The sequence below is a fragment of the Hemicordylus capensis genome, chromosome 5 (assembly GCF_027244095.1).
Source record: "Hemicordylus capensis ecotype Gifberg chromosome 5, rHemCap1.1.pri, whole genome shotgun sequence".
Lineage (NCBI taxonomy): Eukaryota > Metazoa > Chordata > Lepidosauria > Squamata > Cordylidae > Hemicordylus > Hemicordylus capensis.
Genome location: NC_069661.1, coordinates 151830911 through 151855727, shown reverse-complemented (window position 1 = coordinate 151855727; position 24817 = coordinate 151830911). Strand labels below are relative to the sequence as shown.

The 24817-nt window shown below is 46.7% G+C and overlaps 2 protein-coding genes across 4 annotated transcripts in view; one reads left to right on the top strand and one right to left on the bottom strand.

The window, feature by feature from the left end:
* Positions 1-386: 386 nt before the first annotated feature.
* Positions 387-22975, bottom strand: LOC128327969 (uncharacterized). 2 transcript variants are annotated; one of them, XM_053257428.1, is made up of 3 exons: positions 21938-22975; positions 6956-12285; positions 387-6646 (listed from the first exon to the last, which is right to left on the bottom strand). In XM_053257428.1, exons 2-3 carry the CDS (start codon positions 7098-7100, stop codon positions 5388-5390), a joined length of 1404 nt encoding a protein of 467 aa, XP_053113403.1. In that variant the 5' UTR covers positions 7101-12285; positions 21938-22975; the 3' UTR covers positions 387-5387. The 2 variants fall into 2 exon arrangements, with proteins under 2 accessions (XP_053113403.1, XP_053113404.1); XM_053257429.1 differs by having other exon boundaries at positions 387-6643.
* The window catches only part of SRPK2 (SRSF protein kinase 2), a 202626-nt gene continuing 199992 nt past the window's right edge, over positions 22184-24817 (top strand). The window contains exons 1-2 of one of the 2 annotated variants that reach the window (XM_053257416.1): positions 22184-22341; positions 22508-22592. In XM_053257416.1, the coding sequence (XP_053113391.1) occupies positions 22326-22341; positions 22508-22592 (101 nt within the window). In that variant the 5' untranslated portion in view covers positions 22184-22325. The remainder of the gene's footprint in view (positions 22342-22507; positions 22593-24817) is intronic. The other variant, XM_053257419.1, reaches the window with a different exon arrangement.

Here is a 24817-nt window from a genome sequence, read left to right as displayed (position 1 = left end):
TAGGAAGGCCCATTCTTCCAGAATGTACTGAGTGGGCGCATATATTCAAGAGATTGTCTGTGTCAGCTCTTTCCAGACTGTAGCAAGACAAATTTAATGATTGGAACTTGGACTAAAAAATAATATTTACTAACAAGGAATAAGGGAATGGCATATACTACTGGGAAACTATGACAACCTGATTCAAAGATGAACCCCTGCTAACTTGGCAAAGAGGTAACTTTTAACGTGGCGATTCTCTTTATTTAGCAGGGGAGAGTAACTGGCCCTATCTACCCCCAGCACAGTACTTCCAGTGACTGTTGCTGGTGTCTATCCTACATTTCTTTTTAGATTGTGAGCCCTTTGGGGACAGGGATCCATCTTATTTATTTATTATTTCTCTGTGTTAACCTCCCTGAGCCATTTTTGGAAGGGCGGTATAGAAATCGAATAAATAAAATAATAAAATAAGTAAACGACTGGTTTACTGATTTCCATCATAAAAGGCATGATACAGACAAAGTGAAGCACATTTAAACAGAAAAGTTAAATACATGCTTAAAGTACTAATCCTATGCACATTTACTTGGGAGTACACTTGTGGGGTTCATTTCCAAGTCAACATTCATAGAATCTGGCTTGTAGATTGCTCCCGTGTGTAAGGAGCAACTTACAATCCTTACACATAGGAGGAGCAACTGTTCAAATCTAGATTTAATGTGAGTTATCAACATGTAAACCAATACCAAGCTGGTGTATGGCCAAGATGAATCTGAGATTTCCCACCTTGGCATGGGTTCACACAATCACACTAAAGTTGATGGAGCATATTAAGCCTAGATTCAAACATCTGTGTGAACCAGGCCTTAAACTAACAGAAGATATTGGGTGAGTGCTTTACTTAGAAGCCAGGCCAATTATTATCAAGTTTCAGGTCACTGCAGTGTTTATAAATCTAGGTTTCCTGACAAGGAGGGACCTTTCAGTGCCTAAACATCTTGGGTATAGTTGTGATTTGAATATTTTCATATTGAATTTCTACTTGTAGCCAATTATGGTGGCCCAGCCCACCGAATAAGATGCCTCTGTTCCATGTTTGTTAATTGATCTACGGGCATCACACTCAGTCATACTGAGCATGACTGTTGATGATAATCTGACCTAAACTATGGAGTAAATACGCTTCCTCAGACTCTCCTCCCTTTTATTCAAGGGATTTCATCCTAGGCTCCTGAGAGTATAGTCTCTCGGAATATAGTCTTCTAGCACTTCAAAATATTTTCCCGTTAAACACATCTGCATTCCCACATCGTTCAATGTAAATTTGAACAACTTGAACAAACTTTCAGTTTACGTTTGCTTTCTATCCAGTGGTGTAAGCACAAGTGCAGGAGCTCTCCATTATAGCCCCCTTAGCTACACCTACCCCAAAGCCATGTCCCATAGCCACGCCCACCCCAATGGCCACACACATCCCACTTAGATAGATACAATAATGTTGGTGATCCTTTTACAAGGATAGTAACACAACTCGAACCTACACAACTTGAACCTTGTGTGGCTATTCATCCAGACAAGCAGTCTGGAAAGACTGTCAGTCACAAAGGGTAGAGGGTACGCCCAGAGGCGTTCTTCCCCCGGGACTTCTAAGCTGAAGTCCAGGGCCTCCAAACCCCCTGGGGTCCCCCAAATCCTCTTTAGTCTGCCCTGGTGATGTGGTCACCACACCGCACTGCACCGCCACTCTGGCCTGCACTGTGCCAGGCAGCAGAGCGTGACTGTGACCTGCACTGGGTTGCTGAGTATGGCCTCTGCTTTAGAGACAGAGGGGGGAGTGGGGAAAGTAATATATGGGAAGGGAATATGTTAAGTTGCATATTGGAATGTTTCTACGAATGCAAATTTGTGTAAATATACCTGTTTTATATTCTTACATTCTTGTGAGTTCAGTTGCTATTGGTGTCCTCAAGAACCCATGTATTAAAAATTCTGTATGCGCCACGGTGTGTGTGTGTGCAGGCAGATGATGCTTAACTTGTGGTGGGGGGCTCTAAAGGCTTTTAGGTCTAGGCTCCAAAATTACCTAGTTGCACCTCTGGATACCCCTTGTTACAGTTCAATTGCTATTGGTGCCCTCAAGAACCCATGTATTAAAAATACATGACATGGTGTGTGTGTGTGTGTGTGTGTGTGTGTGTGTGTATGTGTGTGTGTTGGGGAGAAGATGATGCTTAATTTGCAGGGGCGGGGTCTAAAGGCTTTTAGATCTAGGCTCCAAAATTACCTAGGTGCACCTCTGGATACCCCTTGTAACAGAAGACAGAAAGAATGGTAATAAAATCAATTGTCCGATATTCAAATACATAACGAACTGTTGGAATAGCAAGAGTAGCATGTTATTTCATTTTAGAAAGCAAAGGGCTTTGCATTCTGGCTGAGACCCTGAAGGGGGGAACGTTTGAGGATTGTGTTCCTGCCCATCTTTGCAGGATGGGCAGGAACAATATATTATTTATTTATTTATTTATTTATTTATTTATTTGATTTGATTTCTAGACCGCCCTTCCAAAACTGGCTCAGGGCGGTTTACAAAGAGAAATAACAAACAAATAAGATGGCTCCCTGTCCCCAAAGGGCTCACATTCTAAAAAGAAACATCAGATAGACACCAGCAACAGCCACTGGAAGTACTGTGCTAGGGGTGGATAGGGCCGGTTACTCTCCCCCTGCTAAATAAAGAGAATCAACACAGTAAAAGGTGTCTCTTTGCCCAGTTAGCAGGGAAATATATGGAAAATGAAACATGTTGCCAATTACTCAGAAATGATCTGAGGATTAATTAATGTTTACAAAGTGTGTATAAAATGCCTGTAGCAAAGTAAATTCATGACAGTACATAATTTGGTAAGCGGTAGTGGTGAAAGTAAAAATAGTAGAAAGACATTGCTTTCTGTAATATAAAAGCTTCAGTGGCATCTGTACAATTACAGCAGATATTTCACCAGCAAGACACTACTACAAGTTATTTTATTTGGTTTTTTAAAAATTATTATTTTACCTCGGATCTTGCCAGCACTTATTGCCACATCTGTGTAATCTATATTTTGTGATCCCATGAATGACAACGCTTCAGTTTATTTATTTTTTCAAATCGGATGTGATAGGTTAGCTAAAGTCATACTTGTGCCATGGGGGAACAAATCCTCTTATCTTAATGCCAGACATAAATATGATTGTTATCATCTTAAATATACCCTTTCACCAGATTTGTTGTATGAATTGTTAAAAGCACATTCACATAAAGTAGCTGCAGGCATACAGCTAGCCTGTTGAAATGAAAAGTACAAACTATGTAAACTGTGCATATAGGATTCCTTTTCTACTCATACATCGAATGGGCATGGTAAATGAAGGAAAGGGAGACTGTAGAAGAGGAGAGTATTGGACATGCATGCTAATTAGGATTCTCCTTAGCTGAGGAAACTCTTCTTTGTACTTCTTGTCTAAGTAAATCCTGTGGCCATGATCCAAACAGCCCCTCTAGGTTTGCACAGGAATGTCTGTTTGTACACTGGGGTCTCTCTCTCTCTCTGTTCTTGGCTTGTAACATAATACAAGGAGCTGCTGCTCATTCTGAAGTCCTCCCCCTCCAAGTTTCAAGAGCTGCTTGTTTGGCAGTATAGCTGGATGTTTCAGGAAAGGCAGAATGTATGGAGCACATCATGTTGACTTTTTGGAAAAAATTATCTATGTCAACACAGTTATGGGAAGCCTAACTAAGTCTTAAAATATGTTCAGCTAGCACGTTTAATGAGGAAAATATTCTACAGTAAATAGCCACAACCCAACATAAGGTTGTGGTAGTGTTAAAACCATTTATCGTATTTACCTAAATACAAGACTAAGAGGCTATTCACACGTGCATGCAAAAGCAAGCTCAGGGAGCCTAGCCCAGTTCTGCAAGCATGTGTAAACCGCCGGTATCAGGCCGATCCTGGTGACATCACGGTGGCAAACCCACCTAACTAGTAAAGGTAAAGTGTGCTGTCGAGTCAGTGTCGATTCCTGGCAACCGCGGAGCCCTGTGGTTGTCTTTGGTAGAATACAGGAGGGGTTTACCATTGCCATCTCCCATGCAGTATGAGATGATGCCTTTCAGCATCTTCCTATATTGCTGCGGCCCAATAGCGGTGTTTCCCATAGTCTAGGAAACATACCAGCCGGAATTTGAACTGGCAACCTCTGGCTTGCTGGTCAAGTCATTTCCCCGCTGCGCCATTAGCTAGCCACCCTTTAAAACGAGGTTAAGGGAGCGAGCGCTCCTTTAACCCTGTTTTCTTAATCGTCTTGCAGCTGCGGCTGCTTGCATCCATGGTTGCCAGACTGCGGGAAGCCTGGGGAGAGGAGGGAGGATCCCCATGATGCACTGTGCACTTGTGCAGTGCATCTGAATCATGGCATTTCCAGGCTCCAAGATGACACGTCCCGGCCCCCAACCCTCCCCACTGCCTGGGCTCGCAGGGAATCATCTGGGCTCATGGGGAGTGTGCCCAGCGCAGGAGGAGCAGACATCTGCGGGGAAGGTAAGTCTAACTCGCCTTCCCTGCAGCCTGCTCTGGAGCCCTTCTCACTGCTCGTGAGAAGATGTTCTAGGTTGTTGTTTTTTAAGTTATTTGATATTAGAAATTGAGTGGTTGTCTTAAATTCAGAGTTCTCTTCCTTTTGTGGTAAATACAGGTATAACCTGTATTTCACCTCCATATTTTAAAGGGGTAATGTTTTTAAGGGGGTCATCTTAATTTTTTAAAATTTTTAAGGGAGTCATCTTAAATGAAGAGTCTATTTGGGTAAATACATATATACCACTTTTCAACAACAAAAATCTCAAAGCGGTTGACATGACAAAAAGGTATAAGAAAATGAATTTCTGTGCCAAAAGGGCTGACAGTCATAACAAACAAACAAACAATCAAACAAACAAACAAACAAACAAAGCCCCCACAAAAGAAACAGCAGCAATACCCATTGTTGAGCACACTTGAGGGTCAAATTATAAATGACTTTAAGTGCATGCTTGTTTGTTACTGCTAAATAAAAAACACACTGGGTCTATGGTGTTGGGTGAGCAGTCCGGCCCCAAATGCTGGAGATGCAAATTAGAGGTGGGGACACTTTAGTTTACGCGTCTTTAAGGTTTTTCTCCATAAAGAAGCATGGAGGTGTCAGCAAATGTATAGCTTCACGCCGGGGGCAAAGGGGTGGCCTAGAGCAGAGTGTGGTGGGTGGTAGTGTCCAAGGGGGGCCCAGGTAGCTATCAGAATTATTTGAAAGGAATTGGGCAAAGGGCTGATTTTTAAGTAATTTTTGAAGTTTATGTGTCTTTAAGGTTAGCAATGAGAGTGGATTCATGGTTTGTCATTGAAAATCTTATATGCTACCAAAGAATCTACACTCAGAACACTTCCGAAACAACAAAACCCAGTACCCCATGGGTTAGCAACCCATGGGGGTGGTTGGCACCCTCTTTGCACTAGACCACCACTCACTCTGGGCCACCCCAGCACCCCACAAGTGGCTTTAAGGTTTTTCTCCATAGGGAAGAATGGAGGTTTCAGCAGCCCCATAACTGCACTTGGGGGGTGCTGGGGTGGCCCGGATGGAGGCTGCCAACCACCTCCATGAGTTGCTAACCCATGGGGTACTGGGTTTTGTTGTTTCTGAACAATGCCATTTCCCCATGGCGGCCTTCCCAAGGACATGGATGGGTTTTTTCCAGCCACGTTCTGCCCAGGATGTCTCTCTGCACACTTGGATTTTTCTGGGGAACCCAGGGCATGGAACACCTGCACGGAGTCCCGCATCATTCTGGCCAGGCTGCTCCTTGGAGTTGGGGGCACAGCCGGCCCTTCCTCCTGGGCGGTTCCACTGGACTCTGCCCCCACTTTCTGCCTCTTTGTGTCCCCAGCTTCGGCTTCAGGTAGTTGCAGCTGTGCTTTGCCCCTTCCCGGCAGGACCTGAGGCATTTCCAACAGCTTGTGGCCTGGCATGGTACCTGCTGGTGTCCTCGGCTGATGGGGTTGAACGGCCAGCTCTAGATGGCAAGTGGGGATCTTCTGCGAGGTTCTCCCTTTTTGTTGGACCAGGGCTGCTGTGGCCATCTCTCCAGATCTCTCCTTCCCCTCAGCCTTTGGGCTTCCCCGTGGCAGCTTGGGTGCTGGCACGTTATCTGCCCCTGCTGCCCTTGCCCTCTTTCCATTTCTCTCCACAGGGAGTTTCCCGCCCACCTCCTCCCCATCTGAGCCGGCCTTTGCCTTTTTGGTTGTCTTTAGTTGTTTGGGCACCGAGGTGATGGGGGGCAAAAAGTCAAAGAGTAGCACCCTTGGCTTGGCACATTTGGTGTCTTTGTCTCCTGGGGCTACCAAGCGGGACGCCGTTCCCTTGGAGAGCACTTTCCCAGAAGAAATGTCTTTGGTTTGCTCTGGTGGACGAGGCGGGAAGAGGCATTCAGGAAGAAATTGCTGCTTGGGAACAAGGAATTTATTTTGCATTGGAGGGCACTTGGGGGGCAGCTGAATCTCCCCAGTGGGCTGGGCGGTTTCTCTCTTGGCCTTTCCTCGACCCTGCAGCTCTGGGGGAGATGGTGGGTGGCGCTTCTGAGTCCCTGCTAGAAAGGAAGAAGAAAAGTCAGTTGTTTGGGAAAAGACGGAGCAAGTCTGTAACTTCCAGGCAAGTTCTAATAATCAAAATATATCAATGGACAAGAGTTGCAAAGGAATGGGGTCCCAAAGGCTGGATTGGCGTCCATTCTTTTTGGGCTGTTTTTTCCCATCCCAAGGCACAGATGCTGAGGGAGTGGCATTCCTCCCAACCCACATCAGACCTCCACTGTTGGGTCCTCTTTGCACAAGGCTCTAGAAGGGCTGGTTTGTGCCAGTCATGGGACTGTTCTTCCCCTACAATGGTGCACACCCACCTCTGATAGCTCCCAACTCTCGAGTCTTCATCCTTCGTTCTAATTGAACCGGCTGGACAGTGAGGAGTTCACCCAGCTGAGGGACAGCACTGGCACTGATGCCTTGACCTTGCTGGGATGGCCAGTGGCTGGTGGCTGGGCCCATATGGCTGCCCAGTGGCAGGAATCAAGACTAAAGGAGAAGGATGGAGGATGAGCAGGGGATGGGTCAGGATCTGTTAGGTCTGACTCCTTAGGGGGCTCTAGCAGTCACGGATGGGGGCGGGGGTAGGAGGAATTCTCATCCAAAGACAGCTTTCAAATATTCCACAACAGGGCAGTCATTGAATCATCCGGTGATCAACTCTTGCACAGTTCTGAAAACTCTGGGCTATGTTTCAGATGCTCTATTCCTAAGGCCAGGCCTGGAAAGGTGTCCCCCCTGTGTGGCGTGGGACAGATTGCAGCCCCATGGCTAGAGGGATGAGGGGCAGTGGTGGGAGAGCTGTCTATGGGGAGAATTGTTAACCCTCTTGGCAAAGAGCCGAGGAATGCTTCCTGATCTTCTTCCTCCCTGGGGAGCATCAGGGATCCCAGGAAGATAGGTTGGGGGCTAGCGGCCGAAAGAAGGGGTCGGGGAGATGGTAGGGGAATGCTGCCAGCGAGCCAGGCCACTGGTGCTCGCTGGCACCTGCTGCGGCTTCCCAAGATCTCCCTCTGCCAGATAGCTGTGGTCCCTGCAGTCCCTCCCTTCGATGGACTGAAGGGAGAGGTCAGAGACAGATGACCACATGGAGGTGGAGCCAATGGTAGCCGCCGGTGTGTCGAGGAAGCTGCTGGGCGAACCTCCTCCTTCCCCTGCAGAGCTCGCGGTCGTAAAGGCTGAGCCAGCAGATGGCCTCTTTTCAGTCGACTCGTCTGTAATAAAACAGAAGGGGGCACCCTGATATCCATCATTAGTTGGGATGGATTGACCTTGGCAGGCTTAACCTTTTAGTTGGGATGGACCATGGAAGTCTTCAATGCATCCCCCTCCTCAGAGCAGTGGGGCTGCCCTCCAGCTACCTAGCTGTTGGTCCTGTGGGGCTTCCTACTGTTCTCTCCTCCCCCAGAACCCCGGTGCTTCTGATTGGACTGACTGCTTCCCGTCCCCTGAGAATCACTTTCCCATCCAATCTTGCCTCCTCATCCCTTCAAGAGAATAGACCCCTCCCCCACCGGCTGTGGCCAGCCAGGACGGAGGGTCTGTGTGCAGCTGCCATGGACTACTGGCACTACTACCATTACTACAAATATTTATATATCGCTTCTCACCCAATTTCTCAAAGTGGTTTACATAGAGAAATAAAAATAATGGCAATAGCTCTCCCAATCTAAAAAGGGCAGTCCCAGTCTAAAAATAAACATAAGATAGACCCCAGCAACAGCCACTGGAAGGAGGCTATGCTGGGGTTAGATAAGGCCAATTGCTGTCCCCCGCTCAATAAAGAGAATCTCCACTTTTAAAAGGTGCCTCTTTGCTCAGTGAGCAGAGCACTCCCCTCCTCTTTATTGCTTGAGTTCATTCTTACCTGGAATCGTCAAAGGCCTCTTACAAAGTGGCCCAGGCAAGAGAGGGTTCCCTGCCCCAAGGAAATTACAGTCTCAATGTTGCCAGTAGGGGTGACCATGCACAACAGGGAGGGAAGGGGAGGCAAAGGTCACTGAGAGGGACAGTGCAGAGAGGCTAGGCCCTTAGAGGTAAGAATGAACTTAATAAAAATGCTAAGGAAAGGAATGGCCTCGTTGGACATAAGGTAGAACAAGCCTGAAAGGGAAGATGTGATAGAAAGTAAGAGAGAGGAAAGCAAGGAAACTGTGACACCAATAGGACCCCTTCGGAGACACAGGAAACAAAATGAATCACCAATGAGTCCTCCTGGATGGCACCATTTCCTACCTGCCATGATGACAGCCAAGGTCCTAACAACACAACTGGACAAGAAGAAGAAGACCAGGCAATCTCTCCAGTGAGAGGAGCCTGGTGTCCATACTCCTTAACCGCTGGTGAGTCGGTTAGGGAGTGGGCAACTGAAGCACGATGATGCATAATTGTTTATTGCGGTCCCTATGGCAACCTGCAGCTAGTGGGGAGGGGATCAGAAGAATGTCGGAAGCGGAATGTGATGATGGAAGATGATGTCCTGGTGGAAGGCGGAGGAGCAGACCAGGGACCCCCACAAAGAGCTGTGAGGGCGTGAAGGAAAGCTCAGCTCCCCCAGAAGTTTTTCTCTTGTACTTATGACTCAGTGCAGAGAATGTTGCGGGCAGATGGGATGCAGACCCCCAAATGCTGGAGATGCAAGTTAGAGGTGGGGACACTTTTGTGAATGGTTTGGGTCTGCCGTGTTGTTATGTCCATTTGGTCAGAAATTCCAAAGATTGTTAATAGTACTGTACTGCGACCATTGGTTATTAAAGAGGTTCGTGTCCCTTTAGGTTATATCCCCCAAATATAGACTTCATCTTTGTCTGAAGAATTATGGATCTTTTGAGCATGAAGAATTGCCAAAAGTATTGTTAGGCCACATTAGAAGGATACATTTACTCTTGCTTTGCAAACGTGCATTACGGATATGTGTTCCTTAGCATTGTTTGGACAAAGCTGTTATGTTTGTTTTCATTTATATACCTGCTCATACAAACATTTCAAGGCAGTTTTTTGCAAAGTTGTAAAGTAGTGGAATTATTTACAATGTGGTCCAATGTTCAAGAATTCTGTGGATTCTCAGTAGGCCCGAACAGAGCGTCCCCGTGATTGAAGCTGCCAATCATGACCGTGGCCTCCGTATCCAGCTGCAACCACATACAACAACTGGAAATGAAATGCTGCGTGATGTAACCCACCAGCCTTAGGAAAAGACCTGCTTCAAAAGGTGAGGCATTGTAACTTCTTGAGTGTTCATCTTCATTGTTAATTGCACTGTTAATTGTTCATCTGTCCCACATTGTTAATTCATCTTCTTCTGATGGGATTTTCTGCTAGTTGACATTACATAACCCATTAGAAGACTGAGAAGAATCCAAGGAAACAAAATGTGATCTATCACCTCATTACGTATAACATCATTATCATTCATTCGGTCGTAATCTCCAAATGTATTGGATTGCATTGTTTTGAAACTGCATATCACCAATGATCATCCCTTCATTTCCGATGGAAATCAAAAGAAACGTGGGAGGCCCCTCAACCCGTGCCTGCACCCAGGGCCATTTTGATTTTAACCAAATTGATTTGAATCACGATTTAAATAGCTTCACAGGAGGTCTGAATTTTAAAGATTCAAATCACAATTTAAATTACTAGTCGTGAAGATTCCATTTAATCAACTATTTCTATAGGAGTACATTCTTGCTATATTTAGAGATAGATGTAGGTTTCATTTTTAGAAGCTAGGTACACACTTTTCAATTCTCATAATGCTGTTCCATTCAGGGAACCAGGCCTTGCATTTCTTTCTTTCTTTCTTTCTTTCTTTCTTTCTTTCTTTCTTTCTTTCTTTCTTTCTTTTAATATGTATATCCTGCTCTTCCTCCAAGGAGCCCAGAGCGTTGTACTGCATACTTAAGTTTCTCCTCACAACAACCCTGTGATGTAGGTTAGGCTGCACAGATCTTCTCTGTTCTGTTCTCTCTCCCCTACAACCTCCACTATCTCCCTGGCCCCCCTTTTTACCCCACTGCCCCAAACCCTCTCCTGGCTTATTAGTAAAAATATCCCCTTGGGCATAAACCACTTTCCGGGCATCCAATAAGAAGAATACATTGGTGATAGAGATGTGAGTATTTAATTTGCTTTTGGGCCCAGAAGAATCTCTTCCACAGCTGCTCTCTTGGCTGCTCGACCCCCTTTGAGTGATATCAGCCCCATATCTGCTTCTCCAGAAGTTCTCCTCTTTTCTCCACTGGGTGGGTTTGATCTTCTCTGTTCTGGGCTCTCACCTTTGCAACCTCCACTATCTCCCTGGCCTCCCCTTTATACCCTACTGACACAAACTCTCTCCTGGCTTATTGGTGAAAATGTCCCCTCGGGCCCCAATCCTTTTGCATCTCTGGAGGGAATTTCCCTCTTGTTCTTGCTGAGTCCAGGTCTCCGGCATGGCAGGGATTCAGGAAAGACACATCCATTGGACAGCTCCAAGGGCAAAAGGTTGAGGACCTTGCCCAGTTTTCTCAGTGCTGGTTCTGGTGGGGCTGGGGACCTCTAATAGGGCTGACTAATCTTCTGGGGAACCCCCCAAGTCAAAGGGTGAAGGGAGGGCTGCATCCTTGGTTCGTGGTGCGGGCTTATGGCTCTGGTGGTCCTGTTGTGGGACTCTCCAACTCTTCCCCCAATAGGGGAGTTCCCCCGATCCAGGTCATGACAATTTCTGACTGATGACCTCCTCCTTGGAGCGAGTGGCAGGTGAGCAGACAGACATCCCCCTCCCTGACTTGGCCTGCCCTCCCGATCAAACCATGACTCTTCTAACTTACTCTGAAGGGAACTCTGACCGATATCAATGATGGATTAGCCACCAATCCAAACTGAATTCTCCACACCCTCCTGGGAGGTCTAAGCACTGTCTGTGTGCATTGTGGTATTTTTGACACATTTGGCCTTGTAAGAACTGGTGATTTTTCATTGCTTTGCCATCCCCTTCGAGCCTTCTCTGAAAGGAAAGTGGATGACACGTTTTCCTCATAAAATAACTAGAATTGCAGAGGGAGAGGAGCCAGCTGGGTCTATGGGGCAGACACTGAAGGCACTGGGTTTGGGCCCTGATCCCCAGAAACAAGACTCGTTTCATACAATGACCACCGTAATATTGTCCACTTTAGAATCAAGTAGACCTGAAGTCAGATGAATCATTTGAAAAAATCCAAAGGAACCTGTTCATCGCTCTCTTTAATTTTTTTTTAAACAATAGGAGTATACAATAAAAACCTAAAGCCATATTTCTTAGAGAAGTCAGGAAGTGAAGGGAGTTAATTCAAGGATTTATTTCACAAATACTAAGGAGACAAGTCTCCAACACAAAACAAACTCAACAGATTTAACAAGAAAAAAGCACAAACGGGTGCTAACAAACAAAACATATTGTGGGCTCAGATGTGAGCTCCATCCAGAGGCCAGGATCCTGGCAGCTGCAGAGAAGTGTGGCTTGCAAGTGCAGCAAATTCTCTCCCTATATCTGGGTTTTCAGAGCTCCCCAAAAGAAAAACTGAAACACTCCCTGGATTTCAGGGTTCTTGCAGGGAGAAATGAGGGAGTGAAATCCTCACAAACAATCCCAGATGAGAGAGGTTTGTCCAGCTGTTCCCAAAAGAACCTAAGCAAAATACAAAAGAAAGAAATATTTTTATTAACGTAGATGCAGAACTCTAGCCCTAAGTTCTGTACCAGAACCCTCAACCGAATCTGTATTAATTTTAAAATAAAACAAAATCATTTTAAACATTATCAACACTTGCGATAAAATGGGGGGGGGAGAGCTGTAATATACTGTGAGTAAGCTGAATTCTTTTCAATCACTGCGGACATAAAATAGACTAAAAAACATGAGAGGTTGAAGAAAGTTAATTTGGAAGCCCTGAGATCATGAAAACAGCTAATAATAAAATTCATTACAGTCACCACTTGTCTTCCTGCCGTTTAAAAGGTGCTGCGATAAAGAATGGAACCCAGGAATGTCAGAGCCTTAAAGGGTCGGCCAAAGGAGGAAGTGAAAGGACAGCCCCTTTTACAAAGGGGGTTAATTGCCCCACCCCCGTATTCAAGGGCTGCTTCTGACACAGCTATGATTTGTCAGGCAGCTTGTCAATCTACAGCAGGCCCGCACAATATAAGGTCTCTTCTGCCAGCCCACAGGTAGAAATATTGTGCCGCAACAGCACCCCAGGCCCAAACCCGCCATCCGTCCAACCACCAAAAGCCCAGGAGTCCCTTCCTGCCCCCTGCCGGCAATCAGGGAAAGAAGAGCACAGGCTTTGGATCATGGCCTGTAAAGGAGAAGACCAGCTTTCTCTCTCAGGGCGGCAGGAGGAAGGGTGAAGCAGGGCCCGCCAGAGTTCTCCCCACCAGGCCATCTCCTGTGACAAGGGAGTCCTGCTCTGTACTGCTGCTTAGGAGGACACCCAGTGAGAGAGGAGACTTGCCTCTCAGTGACGCCAGGGGTAGCCATATTGAAGGGAGGTGTTCATTTCCTTCTCCCGCTCCACGAAATATTGCTTTTGGCCTGCTGATGTCCACTGAGCCGCCTCCTCCCTCGCTCTTTGAGCCCGCCACCGCATCAGCTCCCAGACGGGTCGTTGCTCCTCAGTGATGGGCCGGGAGACTTCCAGGTCGGCCGGGGGTGTCCTCCAAGGGATGAATGTGGCCCCATTAAATTCCTGCTCTGCTGAAACTGTTGTGCTCTGGGGACCAGGTGGAAGGACCTGCTTTGCTGTGGAGGCTTGGTGGGAGAGGAGGAAGGGTAGCTGGGTTGTTCTAGGACTCCAAGGCTGTGGCTGTGGTTGATGGGCCGGCTGGGGCTGGCCAAATGTCCTCCCAGCAAGACTGTGCAGTTGCAAGGTATTCGCCTGTGACAGGGAGGAGGGCCGGAGCAAGAAGGGACGGGATCCCGGCGGTGGCCTCCACACTGGCATTGACCGTGGGATGGCTGCTGGCCTGGCCATGAAGCTGGGTGGTGCCTTCCCCGATGGTCTCTGGGATCTTCATCCTTGGTTCTAATTGAACCAGCTGGACAGTGAGGAGTTCACCCAGCTGAGGGACAGCACTGGCACTGATGCCTTGACCTTGCTGGGTAGGACGTTCCTTCTGTTGGACGGCCAGTGGCTGGTGGCTGGGCCCATATGGCTGCCCAGTGGCAGGAATCAAGACTAAAGGAGAAGGATGGAGGATGATCAAGGGATGGGTCAGGATCTATTAGGTCTGACTCCTTAGGGGGCTCTAGCAGTCACGGATGGTGGGGGAGAGGGCAGGAGGAATTCTCATCCAAAGACAGCTTTCAAATATTCCACATCAAGGCAGACATTGAATCATCCAGTGATCAACTCTTGCACAGTTCTGAAAACTCTGGGCTATGTTTCAGATACTCTGTTCCTATAGCCAGGCCTGGAAAGGTTTCCCCGCTGCGTGGAGTGGGAGCAGATTGCATACTCTAGAAATGCAGCCCCATAGCTAGAGGGATGAGGGGCAGTGGTGGGAGAGCTGTCTATGGGGAGAATTGTTGACCCTCTTGGCAAAGAGCCGAGTAATGCTTCCTGATCTTCTTCCTCCCTGGGGAGCATCAGTGTTCCCAGGAAGATATTTTGAAGACCATGGCCCCAGGAGAAGGATCGCGCCAGACATATGGGAAGGACACAGGGAGCCCAGGCGGAAGGAGGCCCCTTTCCCAAACATCAGCACAAACCTCTAGAGGCCCGTCGGGAAGATGTCAGCTTGCCGCTTCTGGGCTGATCTGGTGGGGCTGGGTGGAACCCCCCAGCGACAGCAGTGGTGATGCTGCCTTCTGATTGCAGCTGGTGGGCCAGCAGAACCATATTCCTCTTGCATGCTGGGTCAGCCCTACCTGGCTGGGCCAGAGATGTTATTTCAGCAGGAGGGCTGGGGGCAAGGGTGCCATGTCTGTAGACAGTAGCTGCCCTCACCCCATGCAATGGTGCTCGGATCTCTGCAAGCCCTGGAGGTGGCACCTGGAGGTGGCAGCAATATGGCATGCACATATTGATGCCCAAACACTTGGGCCATGGGGCCTGCAGTGGGAAGGTTGGGGGCTAGCGGCCGAAAGAAGGGGTCGGGGAGATGGTAGGGGGATGCTGCCAGCGAGCCAGGCCACTGGTGCTCTTGCTACGGCTTTCCAAGATCTCCCTCTGCTGGATTGCTGTGGTCCCTGCTGTCCCTCCCTTCGATGGACTGAAGGGAGAGGTCAGAGACAGATGACCACATGGAGGTGGAGCCAATGGTAGCTGCCGGTGTGTCGAGGAAGCTGCTGGGTGAACCTCCTCCTTCCCCTGCCGAGCTCGTGGTCATAAAGGCTGGGCCAGCAGACGGCCTCCTTTCAGTCGACTCATCTGTATGAAAAAAGAAGGGGGCACCCTGATTTCCATAATCAGTTGGGATGGATTGACCTTGGCATGCTTAACCTTTTAGTTGGGATTGACCATGGAAGTCCTCAATGCATCCCCTTCCTCAGAGAAGGGTGGCTGCCCTCCAACCACCTAGCTGTTGGTCTTGTGGGGCCTCCTGCTGTTCTCTTCTCCCCCAGAACCCCACATGCAACAGCCACAGGAGGGATGCTGTGATAGGGCCAATTGCTCTCCCCCAGCTCAGCACAGAGAATCACCACTTTTAAAAGGTGCCTCTTTGCTCAGTGAGCAGAGCACTCCTCTCCTCTTCCTTGCTTGAGTTCATTCTTACCTGGAATCGTCAAAGGCCCCTTACAAAGTAGCCCAGGCAAGAGAGGGTTTCCTGCCCCAAGGAAATTACAGTCTCAGTGTTGCCAGTAGGGGTGACCATGCACAACAGGGAGGGAAGGGGAGGCAAAGGTCACTGAGAGGGACAGTGCAGAGAGGCTAGGCCCTTAGAGGTAAGAATGAACTTAATAAAAATGCTAGGAAAAGGAATAGCCTCTTTGGACAGAAGGTAGAACAAGCCTGAAAGGGAAGGTGTGGTAGAAAGTAAGAGAGAGGAAAGCAAGGAAACTGTGACTCCAATAGGACCCCTTCTGAGACACAGGAAACAAAATGAATCAGCACTGAGTCCTCCTGGATGGCACCATTTCCTACCTGCCATGATGACAGCCAAGGTCCTAACAACACAACTGGACAAGAAGAAGAAGACCAGGCAATCTCTCCAGTGAGAGGAGCCTGGTGTCCATACTCCTTAACCGCTGGCGAGTTGGTTAGGGAGTGGGCAACTGAAGCACGATGATGCGTAATTGTTTATTGCGGTCCCTATGGCAACCTGCAGCTAGTGGGGAGGGGGCCAGAAGAATGTCGGAAGCGGAATGTGATGATGGAGGATGATGTCATGGCGGAAGGCGGAGGAGCAGACCAGGGACCCCTCCGAAGAGCTGTGAGGGCGTGAAGGAAAGCTCAGCTCCCCCAGCCTTGTACCTCAGTGGCCATGGCCCTGAAGGCAGTGAATGGTGTTGCCATTCCACCAAACAGTGGAAAATAAGGACACAATGGCATTAAGGTGATTTAAAATCTGGTTGTAATTGTTACAACTTTCCCTTGGGAACTCTGAAAACAGTAATTTTTTGAAGGTTAAACATCTGTTAGACATCCCAGGCCCTTTCACAGAATGGTAATTAAACTGGTTTAAATTTGTAGTGTCCAGATGTTCTCACTCACAGAGTAAACAGTATAATTATTGAATATGAAGAAAATAAATGAGTGGAATGAATACTTTTTTTTCTAGCACAAGCTTTAATTTATAATGCTGGGCTGCAGTCCTCAAGCTATACACAACTTCAGAATAGATCTATTGGCTTTGGGTTATTTAGTGTGAAGATTATGGCTTTAGTTTTTAGCCTTCAGGGATCCAGAACAAAATGTTGAGCTGACCCATAACCTAAATTTGACATAAAAACTAGGTTAATGTTTTGAATTAAAAATAGGGCTAAGAAAATGTGGGTCACAATAATTAGTGTTATTTTTAATGTGATGGTTCTGAAACCATTAGACCCTTTAAGAAAAATGGTTTTCTGATTGAACTCTGACAGTGCTAATAGTTTCAGGATAACTGAGCCTTAAAGTCTGGCATTGCTTTAAGTTGGTTGGTTATAGCTCCTGGCAACTGCTTACAGATTGGTCTTTTGATGTGTTCCACCTAATGCTCCAGTCCACAACTAAGTCAGTTGTTGTGGATGTTGCAATCTACAGCTAAGGATTTCAGTAAAATGGCCTAGGCCTGGGGTATTTAAGAGAATGCCTTTTTCTGTATGATCTGCCCTGCTTATTAAGGTCATCTTGGGAGGTCCATCTACAGTTGCTGTCAGCTCATTTTGTAGTGACTCGGGGTTGGGCCTCCTCTATAGCTGCCCCATAGCTTTGGAATGCGCTTCCTGCTCATGTAAGAGGCTTAACATCTCTATTAGTCTTTAAGGATGCCTTGAAAACACACTTGTTCAACCAAGCTTTTGGTGGTGGTTTTTGACTGTTAATTGTTTCTGGTTGTAAATCGCCATGAGATGTTATGATTTTATTTTTATTACATTTTATATCCTGCTTTTCTTCCATCATGCAATTTGATGCAGTACACATGAAATTACCAAGCACCCACCTGACCAGACCTATACCTGCTTAACTTCAGTAAAGTAGCTGTATCATGTGCTCTGGAACTGTGTCCTTGAACCATGATATGAACAGTAGTGTATTGAAGTGGCTAAGACAGGCCTGCTCAACTTAGCCTCACCCCCCCCAGCTGGTTTTGGACTACAACTCCCATCATCCCCAGCCACAGTGGCCAATAGCTAGGGATTATGGGAGTTGGGCTGAAGCAGAGGCATATCTAGGGAAAATAGCGCCTAGGGCAAGCACTGAAATTGCGCCCCCTGTCCAAACATCTGACACCCATCTTTCAGATAACTTTACTATAATATCAGCTGAAAAATATAAGTCAAGCTCATTAATCTTTTAATATTTCAAAAACTATTTAGCAGTGGATGTAGCCAGACCAAAAAATGCTGGAAAACTACAAATTTCAGTATGCTGGGGCTCATGAAATACCCAAATACTATGTGGAGGTGTACTTGGAAAACTAAACAGAAGTGCCTATCTCATTCTCTACTATGCATTGTAGCCTCACTATTACATAAGTTTAAAAAATAAATGGAGAATTTGGCTTTTCCTAGATACTCTGAAAATAATTAAAGGATATGCAGAGTAAACTGTGTCACTGCTTGGAATATATTCTAGTATTTCAGCAAGACTGTTAAAATGAGAGAAAGAGAACAAGAAACTCCCAGTGGCCCTTAATACCAAGGATTTCACACTGATTCAAAGACAAACTCACCATTAATAACCATATTATTAAGACACCACATTTAACTCACTTATCATAAGAAGCAAAGTAAGAGCAAATGAATACAATCCTAGCTCATAAGCTTCAGCTCAGTATTCACAAGCCTTGATTCTCTATACATAGTGCCAAATTGAATATGTTTACAGTGACTTATATTATATTAAATTAATTTTTTTTACCTGTAGCCCCTTTGGGGCGCTTCCTACAGGCTGTGGGAGGGAGGGTCTGCAAAGGTTACCTCTCCCACCGCTGGCCTCTAGGGCCTCTCAGAGACCATTTGAGCATGTGCAGTGGCCATTTTTAAAAATAATTGTTCTTTTTAAAAAATGGCCACTGAAAACAAAATGGCTACTGCGCACGCTCAAATGGCCTCTGCGAGGCCTGGCATGGCCTAGGGCCTCACAGGGGCTATTTGAGCATGTGCAGTGGTCACTTTGTTTTTGGTGGCCATTTTTTAAAACAATTAATTTTAAGAATTTATGCCCCCTTCAAGTGGCGCCCAGGGCATGTGCCCTGCCTGCCCTACCCTAGATACACCCCTGGGCTGAAGTTGAGCAGTCCTGGGCTAACAGTATGAGATGGAAGTCCGCAATTCAAATCTTGCCTCAGCCATAAACTCAGTAGATGACCTTAAGCAAACCACCAGTGTTTCAGCCCTTCCTTCCACCTTGCAGTATGGAGATAATGGTACTGACCTACTTTATATAGCTATTATAAGATTTATTCAGATGATGTATGCTAAACACTTTAAATGTGGTATGCATATTCTAAGTATTATTACACCATTAAGTACTTGTTCATGAGCATCTATTCTGGTATAAAACCCCTTGCACTTTCATTTGACTCAGCAAAGCGGAGGTCGGAGTGAGAGGCAAGCCAGCAATCAGCGGCAAAAAGAGGGCTTATTGACTCACAAGTTATGGCTTCTTTATCATTAAACAAAAATAATGTATGCAGCACCAGGGCACTAGATATGGAGTCATGGGAATTCACAGGACATTTTCTGGGGGTGGGTGGATACAGAATATACAAATACTATATATGTAAATAGAAATAAAAACATAACAGGTTCTATCCAATGTTAATATTGGCTTGGTCCTGGAGGTGGGAACTGACTCCCCTTGTCCCCTCTAGATGCCCCTGTGAGGAGTGATTCTACTAAAATCTGGGGGCTAATGAGGATGCAAGCTAGATGATAATAAATCTGTGACTGCATCTTATTTATTTTCCATCATTCAAAGCAGCTGTGAGGGGGGCACTATTCAGATTGGGAAAGCAGCCCTAGGCAAAAGGATCAACCTTCCCCACCCTTATTTTCTCAATGGCAATCCCTTCCCAAGTGATTGTTTACTCCAGTCAATGTATATTCCCCTGCACGGAGCAAACAGCTTCAGGGAGGCAATTGGGAAAGGGTTAATCTCCATATCCCAGTGCTGCTGTCTCAGTTTGAATTGTTCCCTCCCTGTAGCAAATGACACACACAGTTGCAGCTCCTACTTCTGGGTACATCCGGTAAACGTTGGCATGGGGCAGCAGGGAGGTACGCTGCCACCCCAACAGGCTTTTATGGACTCGTGTACCGGTGGGGAAAACATGGCAGGGGGGATGTGTACCCACCCCCGCCCTTAAAGCCACCCCCCATGGCTGTTGAACCTTCGAGCCGGTCAAGGTTCAAACCAGTTCAGAGGCCCGTAAAAGGGCCTCCGAACCGGTTTGTGCACATCCCTATCCGCTTAAGGTGCAAAGCTGGCATGGGTGGTGACAGTCTGGGTCACATGGGTCGCCACCCTGGGTCAGTCAGGGTCGCTACCCTCCACCCTCTCCCCATGGGCAGGTGCCGGGGAACGCGTACCTGCCTTCTGCGCCGCTTTGTTGTAACAGCGGTAAGGACAGTTGATGGGGAACACCCACCTGTCCTCCTTGATGCCTCAGCCTCCATCTCCACCAGCTGCTTTTGAAGCGATTGGATGTTGTGGAGGGGAGGGTGGGTGAGCGGGCTGGTGTTCCCCATAGCCTATCCACCCTCCTTGCTCTCACTGCCACAAAGCAGTGGGTAGACGTGGGGGGGGGAGGGCATGTGCCCTCCCGTTGCTCTCCTGGCCCCCACCCTCCTGCCTGCCACCTGCTGTGACCAGGCAGGCACCTGGGCCAGCAACGGGGGCGGACTGGGGATTCCCAGGTGGACTTCACATGTGGCACCCCAACCCTGCTCCTACCTGAGGTCTGTTAATTGGAAATGCCAGGAATTGAATGGGGACTTTCTGTTTGCAGTTCATGTGCCCTAACTACTTATATAATCAAGACAATTAACACCTTTATCTGAAACACCATGAAACTTAGTATTTCAGTCTGGAATAAAGGTAAAAGGTAAAGAGAGATGTAAAATTTATGGAAATTCTGAAATCATGAAAAAAAACAAGCAAACCCTTTTTCCTGGTTTTGTGTGTGGAAGAAATGGAAATGTTGGGAACAATACTAGTATATGCAATACTTTTTTCCCCAGCACCCTTTAAGGGTCTATAGTCACATTGTCTGTTTAGGAACATTTATTATGTATAACCTGCTTTGCTCATAACATTTATCATATTTGGCATTTCACGTTTAGAAGTAATGTAAATGTACAGTACTACTTCTGATCTTGTATTTTGATCATCTTAATGACTTATGAAAACTGAATTGCCTGTATTGAGACAAGCCTCTCTACCTTTTCACATGTTCATTTATTTCTTGATCTAGTATATTTCCAAACATAGATGAGTTTCTTTCACATGCTGTAGAAGATGGAAGTATTCTGATGCAAGTGAGAAGCTTGGGAGCATGAAGGCCAGAACACCTTATAGGGATATATCTGAAAAGGTTTTCTTAGATTTTTTTATTCATAATTCAAAAACACCTAAGTAAAAGCCTGGCCCACCCATTAAAGTTGAGTAATTACTCACTTAGAGCCAGTGATGTAGCTGCAAATTCAGAAGTGCAGGCGCTGTCCATGATGGCCCCCATGGCCCTGTCCACCACACAAGCCAGAGAAGAAGCTGAGAAGTGCGGGCGCTCCATCCTTGTGCATTGCTCCTCCACTACACCCCTGCTTAGGGCTCAAATCAGCAAGGCTGGCAACCAACGCCCCTGCCATTGCCCTCATCTGCCCTGGGGCCCTCCTGGCCACAGCAGGCAGGCGGATGGGTGAGTGACAGGGAGTGTGTGCCTGTCCTCCTCGCCATTGCTACCACCACTTTGTGGAGGTGACAGCAGCAAGGAGGGCGGGTAGGCAGTGGGGAACACCCGCCCTCCTTGCTGCTGCTGTGAAAGTGGTGGGTGGCGGTGAGGGCAGGCGAGTGGGTAGGCATTCCAGATCGCCCACCTGTCCCCCTTGCCACCATCAAGCCGTGGGTATAAGCGGCAGTGAGGAGGACAGGTGCACGCTCCCTGTTGTCCGCTCACCCTCTTGCCTGCTGTGGCCAGCAGGGTGCCTGGGCAGGCAACAGAGGTGGTGGGGTGGCACCTACCCAGACAGGCTTCCCCTGAGGTGCCCCTAAGCCTTGGGTGGGCCCTGAGTAACTGTAATATTAACCATCTTTGTACTCTAATTATATGCTAATTTTGAGAATAAACCCTGAAATATCTGCTTGTGCAAGTACTTTTTCTTCTCCATATACTTCCTAAGCCCTTCTTGCATCATTTCTGTGCAACCTCTCTGTTTTGATTTTGCGTATCTGTGTATTTCGGTAATTCAATTTCTTTGTTCAAATGTGATTTGGAACAAGGTTTAGAACAAGTGTCACCTTTGGCTACCGCGGGAAACCCATGTCCAGATCTCTACCCTGGCATCCTTTTGGTACTTATTAATCTTTCCAAGTCACCTACTGTAAACCACAAACCCATAAACAAGGTTAATAATGCAAATAACGTTGCACATTGAAAAGTACTTTTATGAGGTAATAATAAATTCAGCAGACCTCCAAGTTCTGTGTCAGGCGTCGCAGTCAATGATTCCAACACAATTCCCGGATTTTACAAGGATTAACTTTCGGGATGAAAGACCGCAGGCAAGCAGAAGCGTTGTTAGTTAAATTCAGCAACGCAAAAAGCAAAAGTTTGAGCTCCCTCGGAGGGGCACCTCCTGCCATCTTCGCCTTCTGGTTGCCTGGTGACCGCCTCTCCCCCTTCAGTGCCGCCAGCCTCTAGCCAGAGTGGGAAGAACTGCGCATGTCCAGCTGGTAGCGGGGCTGCTGCTTCTTGGTTGGTGGTGCCCGGTGTTTCCTCTCGCAGCCGGCGAGGAGGAGGGAGGAGGAGGAGGAGGGGTGTGGGGCTCAGCGCGCTGGGCCAAGGAGGGTGGCCAGAGCCATGAGCTCCCGGAAAGGTACCGTTGGCTGGTCGGTCGGTCCTTGTCCCAGAAGAATGTGCGGGCTCCGGGGGTTTGAGTGGAGTCCCCCCCTCCCCCCCGCCCTTTCTTCTTGAGCCTGAGGCGTTGCGCCCCGGCCCCAGCCTTGCTCTAACAACTCGCTTTTCTCTCCCACACACAACAGTGCTGGCTCTGCAGGCCCGGAGGCGCCGCGCCAAGCACCCTGCGGCGGCCGGCAGGAAAGATAAGCACCTGCCGCACCACAAACAGTGAGTATTTGGGATGCGCACGCCTGTCTAGATGTGATTGTGTGGCAACTGGCTCCCCTCCTCCTTGGGATAGACGCCACTTATTTTCCTCCTCTTCTCTCCTCAGTGCATTACATAGGAGGAGCAAAAACTTCCTTCTCTTCTGGCAGCAGGCATTTCCCCAGAAATACTTCCAGCCTCCTTGCTGGCACGTGTCTTCTCAGACACATTCCTGTCGGCGTCCTAATATCTCTTGTGCGCTTCTCACCTCGGTTGTCCCGGTTTCAGGATTTAATCACTCTCACCTTAATGTATACCTTCTGTGTGTCCAGGCATACATGTCCTACACACTACTATAGGCTTATTCAGATGTTTTTTTAAAAAATGTGCTGTAATGTGGACAGCGGCACAAACAGGTCGGAAGTCCTGCTCCCGACCTGTCAGTCACCAGCAGCATTCTCCATGGCGCATGCCTAGAGCGGCATCTGTCTGCATAGGGAAGTGCCCCATCCGTGATGGTCAGCACTTCTGGTGATTACGAGGTTGGATCACTCCAGCCTCATAATCGCAAAAGCGCTGTGCAAAACAGATAGGACACTTGCCTATTCGGACAAATGCCGCTCGAAAAGTGTGCGGTCGGGAATGTTGATGACTGACAAGTTGGGGACAGGACTCCTAACCAATTTGCATCACTGTATGCAGTTACAGAAGGTTTTAAAAATATGTCTGAATGGGGCTCATTCTTCTGGGATTTCCATGTCACATAGATATTGAGTGCCATAAATATCTGCTAATACTGTATAAATGGATGTACACATGTTCATCCCCTTCCCTAGACATCTACCTTACCCGTACATACTCCCAACCCACTTCATGTTGTTAATACCTGTGCATAACTGTATACAGTGTGCTATATTTTGCCCTTAGGCTCAGGATCGGTTAAACATGCCCTTATTTCATTTTGAAAACAACTCTGTGAAAGAGGTCACTGTTCTGTGGGGAAATAAGATGGAGCAAGAATGACTTGCCTGAGGCCCGCCATAAAATCTCTTGCTGAACTTGAGACTTCCTGATTTCAGCTTCATGTTCTTTGAGTTACGCTTGCTTCATTCTAGGGTATGCGTTCACTACATAAAGTTGGTTATTTTTTTTTTTGGCGGGGGGGGGGAAGTGTACTGACTTATTTTTGATGGAAGTCTAGCTTAATTTGTATGCCTTTTATTTGGTAGCTAAGTATGTCTTATAACTACTTCCTCCAGTTATATAAGTTTGAAACAGGTGCTCCTTTATGTTATATACATGTTAATACACTAATCGCAATATATTTATTAGTATTTCTTCCCACATAGTCCTTGCTTGCTATGTCTATTTGTGGACTGATCCTCTTTCATGTTTACTACAGAACCATGCTAATGAGATATTAATTTTATTAATGGGATAGTCTTACATAGTGTCATTCCCCCCCAAATGTTGGTGGTCCATGTCTCAAAGAAGTGGTAAACCTATGTCTAGACTGTACCACTTCATACTTTAGGTAAGGGTTGAAATTACTGACTACTCCTTTATTCAAAAAATGCCATCCACATTGGAAATAATGTATTAAAGAAGAAGGGTTCTAGCCCAGTCTTCTCCTGACTTACTAGTATTTCAATGTTAGATAACTTTTCTTTTAATGGAGAGGAATTCAATTATGAGAGCACTCTGAAGTGGTACAACCTGAATATGGTTTACCACCTCATATTGGCGTTTGTCATAATCTGTTTCCTATTTGTGTCTCACATATTCTGAAGGAAAGCTTTATTTAAAATTATAATATGCACAGTTGCAGCAGTTTGTATATATCTAGTATCTTCCCTGCTCTCTCCATGCAAAAACTTTCTGAGGTCATTCAATCAAAAACTGTGTTCTAACTGGGTTTGGGAGCTATGTGTGCTCACACACAGTTGTTTGGAAACAAGGTAGGAGGAAAAGCTACCCAGGTTTTCTTCCTACTTTGCTTCCACACAAATTATGTTTTTAAAAGCACAGGAAGGATCTGTGCTGATAAATGTACAACATTAGCTTATCCCTTTTATTCCTTATTTGATGTAACTGCCCTTTAGAAAGTATCTAGAAACATAAAACAATTTTATAAGAATTCCTCTTTGCTTGCATTATACCTTCACTAGAGGAATTCTTATCATTGAGTTGGACTGAAACACATTATTACCATCTTGAATCTGTTTTGTTGTTATATTCTATATATT

Excerpts from the sequence above, each read along its gene's own strand:
- LOC128327969 (XM_053257428.1), bottom strand. The coding sequence starts at position 7,100 with ATGGGCCCAGCCACCAGCCACTGGCCATCCCAGCAAGGTCAAGGCATC. Across the intron at positions 6,647-6,955 it reads AGAGTTGGGAGCTATCAGAG|CAGGGACTCAGAAGCGCCAC; the intron begins GTGGGTGTGCAC and ends CTTCCTTTCTAG.